The sequence below is a fragment of the Haliotis rufescens genome, unplaced genomic scaffold (assembly GCF_023055435.1).
Source record: "Haliotis rufescens isolate VD_foot unplaced genomic scaffold, xgHalRufe1.0.p SCAF_49, whole genome shotgun sequence".
In the NCBI taxonomy this organism is placed as follows: Eukaryota; Metazoa; Mollusca; class Gastropoda; order Lepetellida; family Haliotidae; genus Haliotis; species Haliotis rufescens.
The window spans coordinates 957,426-974,522 of NW_025964212.1; the positions used below are offsets into that span (position 1 = coordinate 957,426).

The 17,097-nt window shown below is 41.2% G+C and overlaps 1 protein-coding gene across 2 annotated transcripts; it reads right to left on the reverse strand.

Moving 5' to 3' along the window:
- Positions 1–8,013: 8,013 nt before the first annotated feature.
- On the reverse strand, positions 8,014–14,155 carry LOC124139023 (superoxide dismutase [Mn], mitochondrial). Of its 2 annotated transcripts, none has more exons than XM_046505991.2 (4): positions 14,059–14,155; positions 12,390–12,589; positions 9,736–10,032; positions 8,014–8,441 (listed from the first exon to the last, which is right to left on the reverse strand). In XM_046505991.2, exons 1-4 carry the CDS (start codon positions 14,088–14,090, stop codon positions 8,290–8,292), a joined length of 681 nt encoding a protein of 226 aa, XP_046361947.1. In that variant the 5' UTR covers positions 14,091–14,155; the 3' UTR covers positions 8,014–8,289. The 2 variants fall into 2 exon arrangements, with proteins under 2 accessions (XP_046361947.1, XP_046361946.1); XM_046505990.2 differs by having other exon boundaries at positions 12,390–12,604; positions 14,059–14,135.
- Between the last annotated feature and the right edge of the window lie 2,942 nt (positions 14,156–17,097).

Consider the following 17,097-nt stretch of genomic DNA (forward strand, 5'->3'; position numbering starts at 1 on the left):
TTTTGATGCCCCTCTCCGTAATATGGATTAGATTTTGTTCCAAATTTCGCAAATTAGTTTGTAATAATAAATGGTACTTTTTAGCGGTATTCGTCATAATAAAATAGAGATGTAATACAGTCGATGGTCGACCATGAGTTGCCAAGCGCCTTAACATTTTAATCATAATGATGATTATGAAAAAAAATGATCAAAGAATTATTAACAATATGTATAAAGTACCACACGAGTAAAAACGTATTAACTGAGGGTCAAAGGAGAGAATACCGGGTCTATTTTTTTATGTAATGGAAAATTATTGAAAGAACTGTTGTTAAATTTGATTATGTCTATGTAACTATCACTCATTCCTGCAACAGTTTGTGAAAAGTAATCTGTGGCTGAATAATTTTGTGTAAAAATATATTGGTTCGATGAAGACTAGGGTAGGAAATGAACTTGCAACCACATGACCCCTAACATGTTTGAAATGTTATTAATTTATGCCGAAAAGAGCAAATTCATTGATTTTCAAGACAAGATATCAAAAATACCAATCAACGAAATTCATATAGCCGTCCCTTAAAATGTGTATAATTGTGAGCCAATTTTAAAGAGACCAAATTGCTGGGTTCATCACCGAATTCCAGTTCAGTTTCAAGTATCCAATGGTTCAGAGAATAATGAGGGGGTGGGGTGGGTGGGTGGGTAGGGGAGGAGATGGAGGTAGCTTTGTGGTTAAAGCGTTTGGTCGTCACGCCGAATGCCGGTTCGATTCTCCACAAGGGTACAACCCGTGAATTGCCGTAAAAGGCGACTATGCTTGTCATAAGAGGCTCGGGATTGGGTTGTCAGGCTCGCTGACTTGGTGGATGCATGTCATCGTATCCCAATTGGGTAGACTCGTGAAGACCCGGGGTAGAATAGGTCTTCAGCAACCCACGCTTGCCGTAAACGGCGACTATGCTTGTCATAAGAGGCGACAAAAGGAATCAGGTGGTCAGGCTCGCTGACTTGGTCGGTGCATGTCATCGAACCCAATGGACTGGATCGATGCTCATGATGTCATTCACTGGATTGTCTGGTCCAGACTCGATTATTTACAGACCGCCGTCATATAGCTGGAATATTGCTGAGTGCGGCGTTAAACAACAAACCAACCAACCAACTGTGTGGATCGATGCTCATGATGTTAATCACTGGATTGTCTGGTCCAGATTCGATTACTGACAGACCGCCGTTATATAGCTGGAAACTGGGTTGGAATAGGTCTTCAGCAACCCATGCTTGTCGTAAGAGGTGACTAACGGAATAGGGCTCGCTGACTTGGTTGATGCATGTCATCGTAACCCAATTGCGTGGATCGATGTTCATTATGTCAATCACTGGATTGTCTGGTCCAGACTCGATAATTTACAGACCGCCGTCATATAGCTGGAATATTGCTGATTGCGGCCTTAAACAACAAACAATCTTTGTCACATACAGGGGCATGGATGTCCCAGTCATCTGAGGCGCCGCAATTAGCTATGCAGAGTTCCTTAGGCATACCAGAAACCTATGATCGTTGGTTCGAATCCCGGTTCGCACCGATTATGTTTCGATGTTTCTCAGCGTTCTGCTTGTAGGTGTTACCAATGTGGTAAATGTAAGAAACCAGCATCACTTTGGGTTTTCATCCCCAACAAAGCTGACACGCTGTTATATAACCGTAATACTGTTCAAGCGGCGTTAAAACCAACTCCCTCACTTAACTGACATATACATTGTTGTCAGTTAGTCGACCCGAATATTGCTGAGTACAGCGTTAAACAACAAACAAACAAACAAACAAACCCACATGGGTATAATGTGTGAAGCCCATTTCTGTTGGAATATTGCTAAAAGCGGCGTAAAACCGAACTCACCCAGAAGATATGGCGAAAAGGGGAAACAAGCTGGAGTTACGGAAAGGAGCTAGGATTAATACTCAGTTTTATAATGATATATGCAAATATACTGCGACATGCACAAAGTTCTGTAGCTCACCAGTTTTATTTGGAATATTTTCAAAATAATGAAACTATTTATAAACAATATAAACACGAAAATGCCAAACCTATTAACAGAAGTTTCAATATAACAAAACAACATGCATATTCCAACGAAACCCATGCTGGTATTATAAGCAACAATTCTGAGGTCATGATGATGCATTAAAAAAATAAGTAATACAAAATCGTAATTTAGTAATAGTAAATAATGTCATGTTCTGTATGGTTTACATGTCAACGCTTTTTAAAACCGGATCATAATTCTGGTATCCAAATTTGTACAGATACCAGGGTTTTACCGGAGGCAAAATATTGCGTCCTGTACGCATAACAAGGTGAGGTGGTGAGGTGAAATGGGGTTTAACGTCGCGTCCAAGATTATTGCACTTATATAGCGACGTGCATGTACGTGTGTGTGTTTGTGTGGCTGCTTGTACCAGTCCGGACTGATGCCGATTTATAGTGCTAGCTCACTGAGATACCATGCCGCAGTTTAACACAAATACCCCACTCAGACACAGTATACTGACTCCGAGCCGACCAGTCCTTGTTTTAGCCCCTTAATGCCGAGCGCCAGACAGGGAAACAACAAGTGCAAACTTTTAACGTCTTTTGGTATGACGCGGCCGGGGATCGAACCCCTGACCTTCCGCTCTCCGGGCGGACGCTGAGTGTGGAGTTAAACAAAAAACAAACAAACAAATCTTAGGCGCCGCAATTCGCTGTGCAGAGTTTCGTCCACTGGGCACGCCAGAAACCTTTTACCGTGGGTTCAAATCTCGGTTCGCCTCGATTATGTTTCTTGGTTTGTCAGCTCCATACTCGTGGGTTTCACCAAAGTGGTAAACGTCTGGGTCCTGCAACGATGGCGTGCCTAAGGGACGCTACTCTGCTCAACGAATGGCGTCGTCTTAGACGACTGGGCCACCCGTGCCCACTCATGAAATAGAAGAAGAAAATATATATGATGTGAATGATATACAATATATAGCATGGGTTACTGAAGGCCTATTCTAACCCGGATCTTCATGGGTCCTGTAATATGACTGTTCTCATCCAATGGGATGGTAAGACATATAAATAGTCTCTTCATCCTTCTACGTTTATGTTTTATTCTGTCCAAGAAGAGTGTTAGTACTCTTGAAAAAAATAATTATGCTTCAGACTGTTGAAAGAAAAAAGGAAACTGCCTGCCACAAAATTTGTTCCAAGGCTCTGTTCTTAAAAACAACGTAACATTCAGGCCCATGGCTCTGTTTTCCAGCATGCTTGAGTAGGTCGGAACGATATTCTCGTAGGCCAATACGGCGCTAGTAAATATTAATTGAGTTTCTGGCTAAAGTACTGTCGGAAATGCTAGCTAAATGCTTTTCTGGTTTCATTTAATAAATACGAGTCATAGGGCTATGAAAATAACATATATCAAAGTAACGTAGGTTTACCTAATCTAGCCTATCCTAACTGACACTGATTATCCTTAAAAATGTACCTTTACAGGTAAAATGATGATAAACTTAGAAAATATTCGTGTGTTGTCATGCATGTATGAAACGGACTATAACCTGAGGTATTTACCTCACACCGGCCCGTGCCTTCTCACAGGTGCAAATGTCATCCGAGTTGGAGGGTGGTCTCAAAATAATTGCTGTTATTGTACTAAACGTATTCGACGTAATAAGCGCCCCGCTCTAATAAGCGCCCACGGCGATATTTGCTCATATATTGGCTAATGAACGACCCCAATTAGCACCCCTTCCGATCTATCAATGTACACAAGACTTATTTATGCACCATTAATTATGGGCAATTAAATTCTGGAAAAATACATCAGTGGAATATAAACATTTCAGGCTGTCAGCGTAAACCACGAAATTTATCTTTCAAAAAATCAAAATTCTCTTTTCAACTCTTTTTTTTACCAAAATAATATTCTAATAAGAACACCTTATTTCTAATTTTGAGAGCGCCCTGGGCGCTTATTACGTCGAATACGGTAATTGACAAGTGCGTTAATAGGGTAGCAATTTAGGATATGTTCTGGATTATATTTGTTTGGATAAATGATGGAATAGTTAAAAGCTATGAAACGGGATGTGCACTGGAAGGTTGCGGCTTTTGGAATCAAGAAGTATTTGTTTTTCTCTAGATGATTTCTTGAAGTAGCATCTATCTCCGCTGATGACGTATATGAATCTGTACTATCATCCAAAGGTATGATAACTAGTTCAACAAGGCTATAAGAACTAGTAAAGACTGCGTTGATCCTCCCTTTGACATGTGTGAGTTTGAATGTTGTGTTGTGTCTTGCCACGAACCCTATACAGTCACCCAAGATAGGCTCAACAGGGTTGAGCTCACAATTTCCTAGGACGGACTCAATGTCGTGTACCGTGGCTATGGCTATGCAAGTGTAATGTAACATGCATCATGGGAGCAGTATAAAACAAACGCAGCGTTATTTTGTTATTTTAGAAGATTCACATCTAGAATTTTCTCCATGTAATCATTTTTGGTGTTGATTAGATGTTTTCGGAAGACTACATTAGTATCAATATAACGGAGTCACGTGCGTATATTTCTATAGTCCGTTTTAAACTGTCATCATTGGACTTAAAATATATCCGAACTTACTGTTTTCGTTCGAATTCTTCTCCTGTAAAATTGTCGATAGGACTCCTTGTGACCGAAATACTTCAAACCAAAGGTAGGTCGATCAGTAGTTATTTTTCAATAGCAACAGTCTGTGAAGAATTCTATCCTTTTTTAACGGGCAAAAATAATTTTTCTAGCATTTCCGGCAGTACTTTAGAGGATCTGGAACTGATGAAACGAATGTCGTCCATTGGTGATTGAATCTGGTCGCAAAAAGATCTACTAGACGTCCGAATTCTCTTGTTAATAGTGAGAATGCTTCCGGGTCTATCATCCATTCTGTTGGTGACGGATTCGATAGTCTTGACTGGTATATTTTAAGCTCCCGGAAAATGTCTGGCTTTTACGAGGTCTGAGTTATCTATCATCTCGAAAAACTGAAATGCTAGACACAGAAGCGTTGTTGGTCTAGCCACCCCTTGAAGACGGACTTCAAAAGCGATTGTGGCACCATCAGTCGCTTGTTGCAAACTCGAATAGTCCAATGGCTAATGGCTCTGAGCACAGCCTCAAATTCAAACTGGTTTATGTGGTAAGAGGTGACTACTTCCTCCTCCAGATGAGCTACCCATTACTGCACTGTGGCGTCTATGTCAGGTGGGAATCGAATTCCTGCTCTCTCAAGAAGATGCCTTCGCAGACGTTCGATTTTGACGTCCATCACTGCTGGACCCCGTTCCACAAAGCGATCTTAGCGCTATGACCGTCGTAAGTCAGTGTCAAAGAAAGGGAGTTACGATGGACTTAGCGCTAAGATCGCTTTGTGGAACCGGGCCCAGGTACTGTCAAAGGTGTTGGGGCAAACAAAGTTTGAAGTTCTGGTTCAAGAGATACGACCCCTAGAAACATCTGTATTCGACGAAGTTGAAGTCTTCCCCGGATCGTTAAACCGTGAGCAGATGTTAGAAGACCTGGCAGTAGTTGCCACCAATTGACAGTCAGTTCTCCTGATAGTGCTCGAGGAAGATGATCTGTCAGATTCTGTGCTGTTAGGAACCATATTTCAACGAACGTTGGGTCTTGACTTGGTTTCAAGATCTGATTTCATTAGGTTTATCAACCAGCCCAGTTGTCCGAGAATCTTCAGAATGAACAATAGCTGAAGTACGATTTGTTGTGCATCTTGGTTTGACTGGATCGCCCAATCTTCGGTAGAATGCACATCCTAGACCCTTCTTGTGTGAAAGAATGTCTGTCTTATTCGTGTGAATAACCACAGGGCCGTTGAAATATCAAATGTGAGCACTTTCCATTGGCAGTGCTTGTCCTTAAATGTTCTGGCTCAGGAACCATCTCTTTATCGTAGTCGGGTTCAAAGATCTCTTCATATCTGACTGGATAAGAGTCTGGGTTGGATGGAGTCACAGATCAACGAAAGCCAGTGGAGGATTAGGCATGGTCTGATCCACATCAATTGGTGCATCCGTAGAAGAGTCCTTGTTCTTGGAACATAACTTCTTAGATAACTTCTTGTGGCTGGAACTGCAGTCCCTGTGACATGTGCACTTCTCTTTGAGGCACTCATCCTGCGATAATTGCAAGTCTGAGGCCAGGACTTCATCAAGAGAACTTCTTGAAGACTGGTGTGCAACCTGAATCTTCTTCTTTGGAGGGTGCGCATCTGGACAGAAGTCATGCAGCCTTCGTCTTCACATGGTCCAGAACATGATTGCCAAATGCAGCCTTTGTTTATGAGGAATAGGGTGCGCTTTGGACACCTCTTTGTTGAAATGAACGCATGGGGGTAACTAAATGATCAATCTCCTAAGGCCGCTTGGGAATGAAACGTCCATGGAGGAAGAAGATGAACGTCACTTATTGCTTCATCTGGAAAGGGCAAAAAGGTAGGCCTTGAAGTCATCTACGCCAAGGTGTTGACATTGTGGACATCTAACATCTAGAGTGCATGTTCTGGAAGAACACACCATACAAGCCAGCTGAGGGGCTTATAACATATGGCAAGTAGCATGACGATTCCTTCCAATCTTACAAAACCAATAGTGGTTAAAAAACAAAAACAAGAAAACAGTTTTATCACTCAACCCCACCATGGGGCACTTTAGAATTTGAGGTATTTAACTCATGCTGATTTGCTAAAATCAGGCACTACAAGCAGGACGCACAATATCTAAATTTTGGAGAAAGGGAGGGCAACTCTGGCAAAAAACAAGGAAACACAACTTTTTTTGTGTGCAGAAATACCAAAATATCAAAAGACACCAGTTCAGCATGTGTAAAGTTCATATTAAGCTATGACACAGTTTCTGAGTTATGCTCGGGAAACGAATGCGAAGCTTATTTGAGTCTTAGTCTGTTTGCCAAGGAGACATACATTTTTTTGTTTCAGAAATACCTAAATATGAGAAGGTAGCAGATAAATATGCAAAGTTTGTAATAAAATATGAAACATGATGGATGGACGGCATCCATTCCTATATCCCCACTCCCACTTAATAATATCACCAAAGGCACCAAATGCAATTCTGAGGTGAGGTAAAATATAGTGTATCCAGGCTTTAAATTGATAAAGGATTGCAGTGGATTGCTACACTAGTGTGCCCTGTCTCTCAGAGAAAAAAATTTGAGTGAGGATTTGAGCTGGAAGGTGACAGGAAGGTCCATGGCACATGCTCAGGGCTGTCTGGATGAATCATTTTCTGTTCTCAATGGGAACACATCACAAGTTTCAACTGTGTTTTCAGGCAAAAATAGGGAAAGCATATAGTATGAATCAGGATAATATATCCCTGTCAAAAGTTTAAAAGTTGCACAGTTGAGCAGACTCCATGTCTATCAACCTTATGTCAGTAACATTAATATTGTCCAATTGTATTGTTATAATTTTAAGCTACACTGTTGTCTAAATGCACATGTATACTTTTGTATGTATGAATGTTTAATACCTTGATGTTTATTATTGAAATAAATGTCTATTTCAACATGTGTAGGGGGCACGGGTGGCCAAGTCGTCTAAGGCGCCGCAATTCGCTGTCTAGAGTTGCCTTGTGTAGAGGGCCCGCCAGAAACCTATGATTGTGGGTTCGAATCCCAGTTCGCTCCGATTATGTTTCTAGGTTTGCCAGCACCATACCCGTGCTCGTGGGTTTCACCGAAGTGGTAAACGTCTGAGACCTGCATCACTTCGGGCTTTTCTCCCACATCAAGCTGACACCCTGTGAGATAACTGGAATACTGTTAAAAGCAGCGTTAAACCCAACTCACTCGCTCAACATGTGTATCTATGGAAAAAGCATGTACTCTGGGCGGGAGGCCTCATGTAATGGAAATAAAGAACTTGAAGAATGTTGAAGAAAAAGTTAAATGTTGAAGAAAAGCTAAACATTTAAGGTTTGAATATTACAAATGTATTTTTCAAAACAATACCACAATAACATTGGCCATGAGATACTGAGTAATTGTATTCAAAGCAGAACAGTGTTTTAAAAGCCACATCAAAAATCTTTCAGTCATGATTAAATCATCATATTTGTAACATATTTCAATGTCTACTAATGTCAAATGCAATTTTCATCATTCCACACCAAGCATCAGGTACAGATCTTTCCTTGGGTAAGCAAGTCTCATTTTATACACAGTTCACTGTTTTTGTCGTGAGTCATGAACTTCAGGCTGCAAGTTTGGCTTCTGATAGTCTTCGGGCCACATTTTCCCAGTTGGCAACATTGAAAATAGCACCAACATAATCTGGCCTCACATTCTTGTATTGGAGATAGTATGCGTGTTCCCAGACATCGATGCCAAAGAGGGGAACCAGTCCTGAAACACAGATTTAGGTTTAAGAGTGAGTGAGTGAGTGAGTGTGGGTTTATGCCGTTTTTAGCAATATTCCAGCAATATCACGGCAGGGGACACCAGAAAATGGGCTTCACACATAGTACCCTTGTTGGGAATCGAACCCAGGTCTTCGGCGTGATGTGCGAACGCTTTAACCACTAGGCTACCCAACCGCCCCCTTGAGTTAAAGCGATTTACATAAAACCACCAGGGTCTAAGAAACCGACATCACTGGTTGAAACACATGACCTTCCATGTACTCTCTACATGTAAAGGTTTTAACAGATGTAAACAATCATCACTGACAAAGCTCAAACACACGTCAACTCATTGTCATATTGTCATTTAGATGTATACCAAAACCCACAAATGGAAGGCTGTGTGTTGCAATACCCACCAGCCATGACAGATTGACTATAGCAATTAAAAGATAAAACGCAGTTCACATTATATTGTCATTGCAGAATGGAGATAAACATACTGGGTTTCATATGGAGAACTATATTTGATGTTCAGTTCCAAATTCAAGTCAGGGCAGTCATATCTACAGATAACGTCAGGGATGTATGCGACATACAAATGTGTGCCCACTATGCACAAATGTTGAGAATGGACGCAGATAGAAAACAAGGGAAGCACAATAACATTCATTGTACCTACAGCCCATCAAACATGTCAAAAGCAGTTACAGGTTTCTCATATTTCACCCATCAATCATGAACCACTGTCCACAAGATCATTGATTCAATCCAGGCTCTGAAGTAATTATCTATACAAACAGTACACTTCACAATTTCATTACTTTTCAGGACCCTCAAATCGCCTGCAAGGAGTCTTTAGGACCCTCAAAACTATTTATTGGACCCCCACTTTTGAAAGTCACAGTTACTTGCCAATATGATTTGGTTGGTTGGTTTGTTGTTTAACGCTGCACTCAGCAATATTCCAGCTATATGACGGCGGTCTGTAAATAATCAAGTTTGGACCAGACAATCCAGTGATTGACATCAGTAGCATCGATCCACGCAATTGGGATCGATGACATGCATGCAACGGCATGAATTGGGAAATGTTTAATTCTAATGTGGGATTCTGACACTTGCTGCAGATTTGAGTTTGGATATCAATCCCAATACAGGTCTAGATAACTCCCTGTTACAAGCACAGACTCCTGCCAAGCAGGTCTAGATAAATCCCCATTACAAACACCGACTCCTGTCAAGCAGATCTGAAAAAATCCCCGTCACAAGCTCTGACTCCTGTCAATATGACACACCTGTTGTAGCCTCCAGGGGATCTTGGTTAGCACAGGCAGACACTCTCAAACGGCCACTGACCGGGTTAAACCCAAGCCACGCCCACCCTGAGCCCTGGACTGTCACAGCTGATGCAGTAAGCTCTTTCTTCATTTCATCGTATGAACCAAAGTCGCGTTTGATGCAGTGCATGAGGTCCCCATCCGGTTCCCCACCACCATTTGGGCTAAGCACCTCCCAGAAGATGGAGTGGTTGATATGTCCTCCGCCATTGAACCTGAGGGATGGCTGGAGTGAAATGATGCTGTTAATATCGTCTGGAAGAAAAATGTTTAATTAGCCTCAAAACTCTCATCACTGTATATAAGATGTGCTGAGAAATGCTGTGGTTATTCGAGTTGTACTGCTTGTGAGTGCTGTTGTTGGTTTGTTGTTTAACGCCACACTCAGCAATATTCTAGCTATATGAAGTCTGTCTGTAATTAATCAAGTCTGGACCAGACAAACCATGGTTTGACATCATGAGCACCGTCCATGCATTTGGGATATGATGCAGGCATCAACCTGACCACCCGATCCCGTTAGTGGCTTTCTGTGATATGCATTGTCGCCTAGGTTGCTGAAGACCTATTCTAACCCGGGTCTTCACAGGTCGCTTGTGAGTGAGTCAGTTGTATTTCACAGAGCTACAGATAAGCAGTGTATTTGCGTAAAATACCCCCCAAACATATTCAAAACCCAATTACTTTCAATAAACTTACCTACAGAAACACATGCATTAAATGAAAAACTCAAATGTATAAAAACAGCTCGCATAAATTCCCAATAAAGCTTTTTACAGCATGCGTACAAAGGAGCTAATTTCCAAACCACAATTACGAGCTAATTTAGTTTCCGGGTCAAGCCTATTTATTTAGAACAGTTATATACATCTAAATCATTATTTCATATTTTTTTAAATCTTAAAATGTTCACCAATTTTGGGAAATACCCAGTCGATTGATGAATAGATATAAAATAATAGAATGAATAGAAAAAATATTGGTTACCCAATGAAAAATGTAATAACCCAATTAAAATAGAAACCCTAGAGTAAAAACTCTATTGCTCAAAATCTTATCTGGACATCTGATTTCAGTTTCAGTGTCGGCAAAATGTGGGAGGAAAACCTGAAGTGACACTGGTGAAACCTAGAACTAGGGTCAGACGAACCTTACTAGCCCAGGTAAAGATGAATTGCCCTTGTAATGTTAAAACAAAGAGGAAATTAGGATATTTGTACTAGTCCACGGGGATTTGTAATAGCCCAGGGTTAGCGGGCTAGTGCTAAGTTCTAACTCTGCACAACCATGGTTACAGTGCTGAAAAACCAACAATGATAATCTGGATGAATGGGGACTGAAGCCCACTATCATAAGATCCCCTGGCACGCTCCCAGTATGCAACTCAACACAGCAAGCTTCAGCCCCTGAGATGACAAAGCCACCAGTGTCCCTGTACTGTCTGTCTTTGCAGTATTCCATGAGTGTAAAAAATAATAAAATGCTTTGACAAATGACAATGTCACCATGATAAGAAACCTACGTTGAATAGCTACTTTTGCAATGTCATTAGGGCTGTTATAATTGTCACAAAAACATATCTCACGAGTAAAGACATGATATGATGCCAAATAGGAATAGTTTACCATTGGCATCAGAACAATATTTCATTAAAGGAAATGACTCAACTCAAGTAATGACTCAAGAATGTATGTTCTCAAGAGTTCATAATTCAGCAGCATTAGAACCTGGCACTTGTCCTATAGTCCTGGCCAAACTGACCACTAGTAATGGTATTATAAAGACTATTATAGCTAAAATGGATAGAATTATCATTAAACCGCTCGCATGTTATCAGAAATACGCGGGCCACTAACTTGATAATGCCCTCATATTGCTTGACGACGAGCCATTATCACACCCGTTGTTAGGTGACGTCATAGGATAGGGATAGGTGATGTTACATTCAAAAGTGACGTCATCTGGTTTGTTCTATGATGTTTCCATATTTGTAAAAGTGGGTCAGTGACAGTGACTTTGTCAGTCAGTTAATGGAAGACTTCTGCAAATGCTTCTGCTTCGGCAAATGATAATGTCCTGAAAAATGGCTATATCTTAAGGACCAGTGGACTAAAACTGTTAGCTTCTAACGCTGTTCAGATGAAAGATCTGGGTCCATGTCTTTACCATAATATTTTTTCTTCAGACTTGGGTAGGGGGGCAAAATTTAAATACTATTACAGCAAACATACGGGTGACAAGGATTCAATTTGGCACTAACCCGAGTCAATTTGTCTTATGATGCAGCGTTAGAAACTAACTGTTTTAGACCACTAGTCCTTATAATGATAACATACAGCAAAATCTTCAAAAAGGGCGAATTTCGAATTTCTACTAGTCCTTATGATACCTCACTATTGGGCAGTTTGGCAAGGACTATAGGACTAATGCCAATTTCTAACGCTGTGATGTCTGTCTAAAGGTATCCAAAGCCTTGTAGAATTTCAGGCATTTTGGGACTCTCAATATCTTACCAGTTATCACTGTCGCTAGTAAATGCTTCAGTCTAACAAACTTGCATCACTGAAGGACCCACTTGCTTCTAAGTTTCAATATGTGTACAGTGTCCTTACTTTTTGCCTCTGCTTCTGACAGTTTCTCCTGAGCCACATTGAGGTTTGTGACGTAGGTGTTGTGATGCTTCTTGTGGTGAAGCTTCATGATGTCAGCCGAGATGTAGGGCTCTAGAGCATTATAGTCGTAGGGGAGGTCTGGCAGTGTGTGCTTCATCCTCACGGCTGCTGTAGCAAGCCATGCTGGAGAGGGCACTGCCCTGGGAGAGATTAAACTATTACAGCTTGGCTATTTAGGATAATTAAAACAGGAGAATTTCACACTTACCTGAAGCCTCATTATTCCAGCATCAGGAGGTTCAAAACAGATAAAATGTTTTTCCTACTCATAGGTCTAGTAAACTTTCATACAAGCCACCTTACTATTCATGAGTCAGATCGAATCAAATTCAGACATGACAGAAGAGATAATTATTAATTTAGCATGGTTGACCTTTCAGCGTTACATGTGAAAGTCAAGAATACCGACAGTGAGGGAATTAAGGCAATGCACATATTTACCATGTTTACAGTGACACATAATCTTCAAAATGGTGATGCTTGTAAAACGGTTCTCTATTTCCAAGGAATAATTTTTTTGCATAACAAATGCATCAAATGTACATCAGAATGAGAGTGAATACCAGGGGTCATTGGAGACTTTAAAGTGGGCATTCTGAAATACTGAAGCCACCTGCTCTTCGAATCACTGATAAACTATTATGACAGTCTAATGGCTCTAACTTACGACTTATCCCCTGCTTATCAAGTCAGTGACTTTAGCCATTGGTCTAAAGCCTCAGTCAAATAAAATTTATTTTGGTCTATTAAATGCGGCAAAGGGTGTTCCATATGCGAACCCTAAAATCTGCTGAATATGATACAAAAAATACAGGTTTTGACACAATTATCATATTACACACACCCAAACTACAAAACAAGTTGGTAAAGTAGACACAATTTATGGATAACAACATTTATTTACTGTAAAGGTGACTTTTTGGTATAGATCCTTATACAGTAGTAAGTGAAGAAGTTGTTATCCATAAATTGTGTCTACTTTGCTTGAAAACGGTATAAGGATCTATACCGAAATGTCGCCCTTACAGTAAATAAAGAAGTTGTTATCCATAAATCGTGTCTACTTTGTCATCCGTCAACTTCTTAGTAATGCCTATCAACAAGTTGGTGCCTGAACATATTTTATGTCCAAAGAAAATCCTTTTTATATCTTCCTTCATTTCAGTTTGATGCAATACAAGGCACAAATGCATGACCATTAGTTGTACCACGGTGCATTTCAATCTATTTTTCCATTAAAAAAAATAACATAAAATATATCAAACATGTTGTGGTGATTATCATCTGCTGACCATGGATGTTAGTTCCAGAGGAGGGACAGTGACCCATTATTGTTATAAGTGTTTGTTGATACACCTAGTGATACGATGAGTAGGTGCAGTTGCATTTGCATTCCGTTTCTTGTCTTCCAATAAGTTTGATTTAGACGCAGTTAGTAATCTCCTCTGCTTCTGCCTTTTAGCCTTGGCGATAAAGTGACCTTGTGATTTCTTTAAAAAAGTATGTTGACAATCAGAAAAGAATAGCTCAAATAACTTCCCAATGAATATTACATGTATTAGAGTTACATGTGCAACATTCAATTATTCAAACCGGCAAAAATGTATACCTTTTTACAGCAGAGAGCGTAGCAGACAACATGTTTGAGGCCAGGTTCAGCACAAACGACGATTACTTCTATGTAATAATATTTTCCTTTAAACTAGTTGATACTCGTATTGTCCTCCAAGGCGTCTGTCGGATATTTTATGAAACATTCGTTTAATTGGTAGCTTCCAATTGTGCCTACTGATTAAACCAACATGATATGGTCTAGGTAACAATAAGATTTATCGATGAACTTCTTCGTTATTACAATTAGGAGCGACGTTTCGGTGTAGGTTCAAACACCGTTATCAACCTTACTTAGTACTCCAACTTCCGAATGCCTCTCAAAGAAATGCTATGGTCTGATAGTCAGGATGTAGTATAACACTCTGAACATAATTTACCCATAATAAATGAACGTGTCCATTGACCAAAGTGTAGGCAATCTGAATAATGGATAAAAATAAAGAAATGTCATAGTCATTTTTATGTTATTTTATTGTTATAATCAAATGTGCATCTGCGTCAAGGAACTGTGTGGAGTCTTTCTTTCTGCCTAGAGGTGCTCACTTAGTCTCACAAGCCTGGAGTCAAGTTCACGATATACACGCTCTTTATACTGGTCGGCTCGGAGTCAGTATACTGTGTCTGAGTGGGGTATTCATGTTGAACTGCGGCATGGTATCCCAGTGAGATAGCACTATAAATCGGCATCAGTCCGGACTAGTACAAGCAGCCACACAAACACACACACGTACATGCACGTCGCTGTATAAGTGCAATAATATTGGACGCCACGTTAAACCCCATTTCACCTCACCTAACCTTGGACTTGTGGCATCTCGGGTCGAGACTAAGGTAGGTTGGGCAGGACATTACTTCTGTGTCGGTACAGGGATGAACTGACACAGTAGGATGGTGCTGATGCTGGATCTGGTCGTGTGGACAACTCATCTTCGTAGATTAGTTGCATGGCGTCACATCTTCTTGCACTTGGGGTCGCAGCCTTCTCAGGAGCATCTTCCCGAGACAAGAACTATATATAGTCAGTTAACTGTCTTGCCTCGGGAAGATGGCTCAGGAGACGAATCTGGTCTTCAGACTCAACAGGGGGTACGGATGGCCTAGTCGTCAAAGGTGCCGCGATTCGCTGTTGCGTCCCTTGGGCACGCCAGAAACCTATGATCGTGGGTTCGAATTCCGATTCGCCCCGCTTATGTTTCTAGGTTTGTCAGCACCATACCGTGCTCGTGGGTTTCACCGAAGTGGTGAACGTCTGAGACCTGCATCACTTCGGGCTTTCCTCCCACATCAAGCTGACACGCCGTGATATAACTGGAATACTGTTACTCACTCAGACTCAACAGGAGGATGGTTGTGCTGAGTTTCAGTTCTGATAAACTCTCCCGTGGTGGTGCAGCGTCCCTTGCATCAGGTTTTGTTTATTTGTTGTTTAACGCGGCACTCAACAATACTCCAGCTATATGACGGCGGTCTGTAAATAATCGAGTCTGGACCAGAAAATCCACTGATTGACATCATGAGTATCAATCCACGCAATTGGGATACGATGATATGCATCAACCGAGTCAGCGAGCCTGACCACCCGATCCCGTTAGTCGCCTTTTACGGCAAGCATTGGTTGCTGAAGACCTATTCTGAGCCGGATCTTCATGGGTGCCATGCAATGGACACACTGTCAATGTGTTGCAGCCTGTCGTCTCACATTAAGGCGGTAGCGGTACCCGACTTGGTACACTTGCTGTATTCCTGTCTGTGAAATGATGAACTCAACACGCTGTACATTTGCCATGGTGAGAAATGTGAGGCTAGTCAACATCATGATGTATACTGGTTAAGTTATTTGGATAAATATCCTGAAAGAACAGATTCTCTCACCAAATTACATTGATCTATTGTTTAACACATACTCTCATGATTGATTGACCAGGATATCCGTCTAGCTGAAATTGGGTTTAACGTCGCGTCCAAGATTATTGAACTTATATAGCGACGTGTGTGTGGCTGCTTGCACTAGTCCGGACTGATGCCGATTTATTGTCCTAGCTCACTGAGATACCATGCCGCAGTTTAACATGAATACCCCACTCAGACACAGTATACTGACTCCAAGCCTACCAGTCCTTGTTTAAGTCCCTTTATGCCGAGCGCCAGGCAGGGTAAGAACAAGTACCATCTTTTAACGTCTTTTGGTATGACGCGGCCGGGGACGCTCTCCGGGTGGACGCTCTACCACGAGACCACGGAGGAGGTCTAAGGATATATTGAATATCAAAAGAAAACTATCAATACCCAATGTGTATGATAACATGTAGGTAAATACTCAATTGCTAATAACACTATCTGCAGCCATGCATGTACCGAAGTGCCGTGGGTCAACGTGGGAAGGCCAGTTGGGACACGATGACACCACCGTTCTGGTCAGTTCTTGATGACCTAAGCTGTAACTTGGAAAGCAGAATCCATCTTCCCGAGGCAGGGGAGATAACTGACTCTTAAAAGTCCTATGGAAACTGGACTTCGTCAGTCAGTTAACTCCCTTGCCTCGGGAAGATGAGCCAAGACATGCCTCCACATACAAGCTTATAACTCTCTGGGGATTCCGGGTAGAATTGATCCCCTGTGACCTATGTTTGTTATGAGAGGCGACCATATTTTTTCAGTGTTTTAGGCATCCGGCCAGAGTAAATGTTACAAGCATGGAAGGCATGAAAAAACATTATAAGAAACATCACGATTTACATAGGGATACAGAAAGCATGAATCAATACAATTATAGCATGTGTCGCAAGACACTACACAGCGGTTCAATTATTTCCTTTGACTATTCATAAAAGCGCCAAAATCCTTTCCATATTCATAAGAAATTTCGGCTAAAAGCAGAATCGATTGTACGATTCCGACTATATCATGAGCATTGTTTATGAATCACTGAAACAGTGATGATACCACGTGTTCGCGAAAAGGTGATCGGTGACACAGACACAAACACATGCAAAGGCAAGACAAGTGTTCACCTGAAACAACAAGGGAATATATG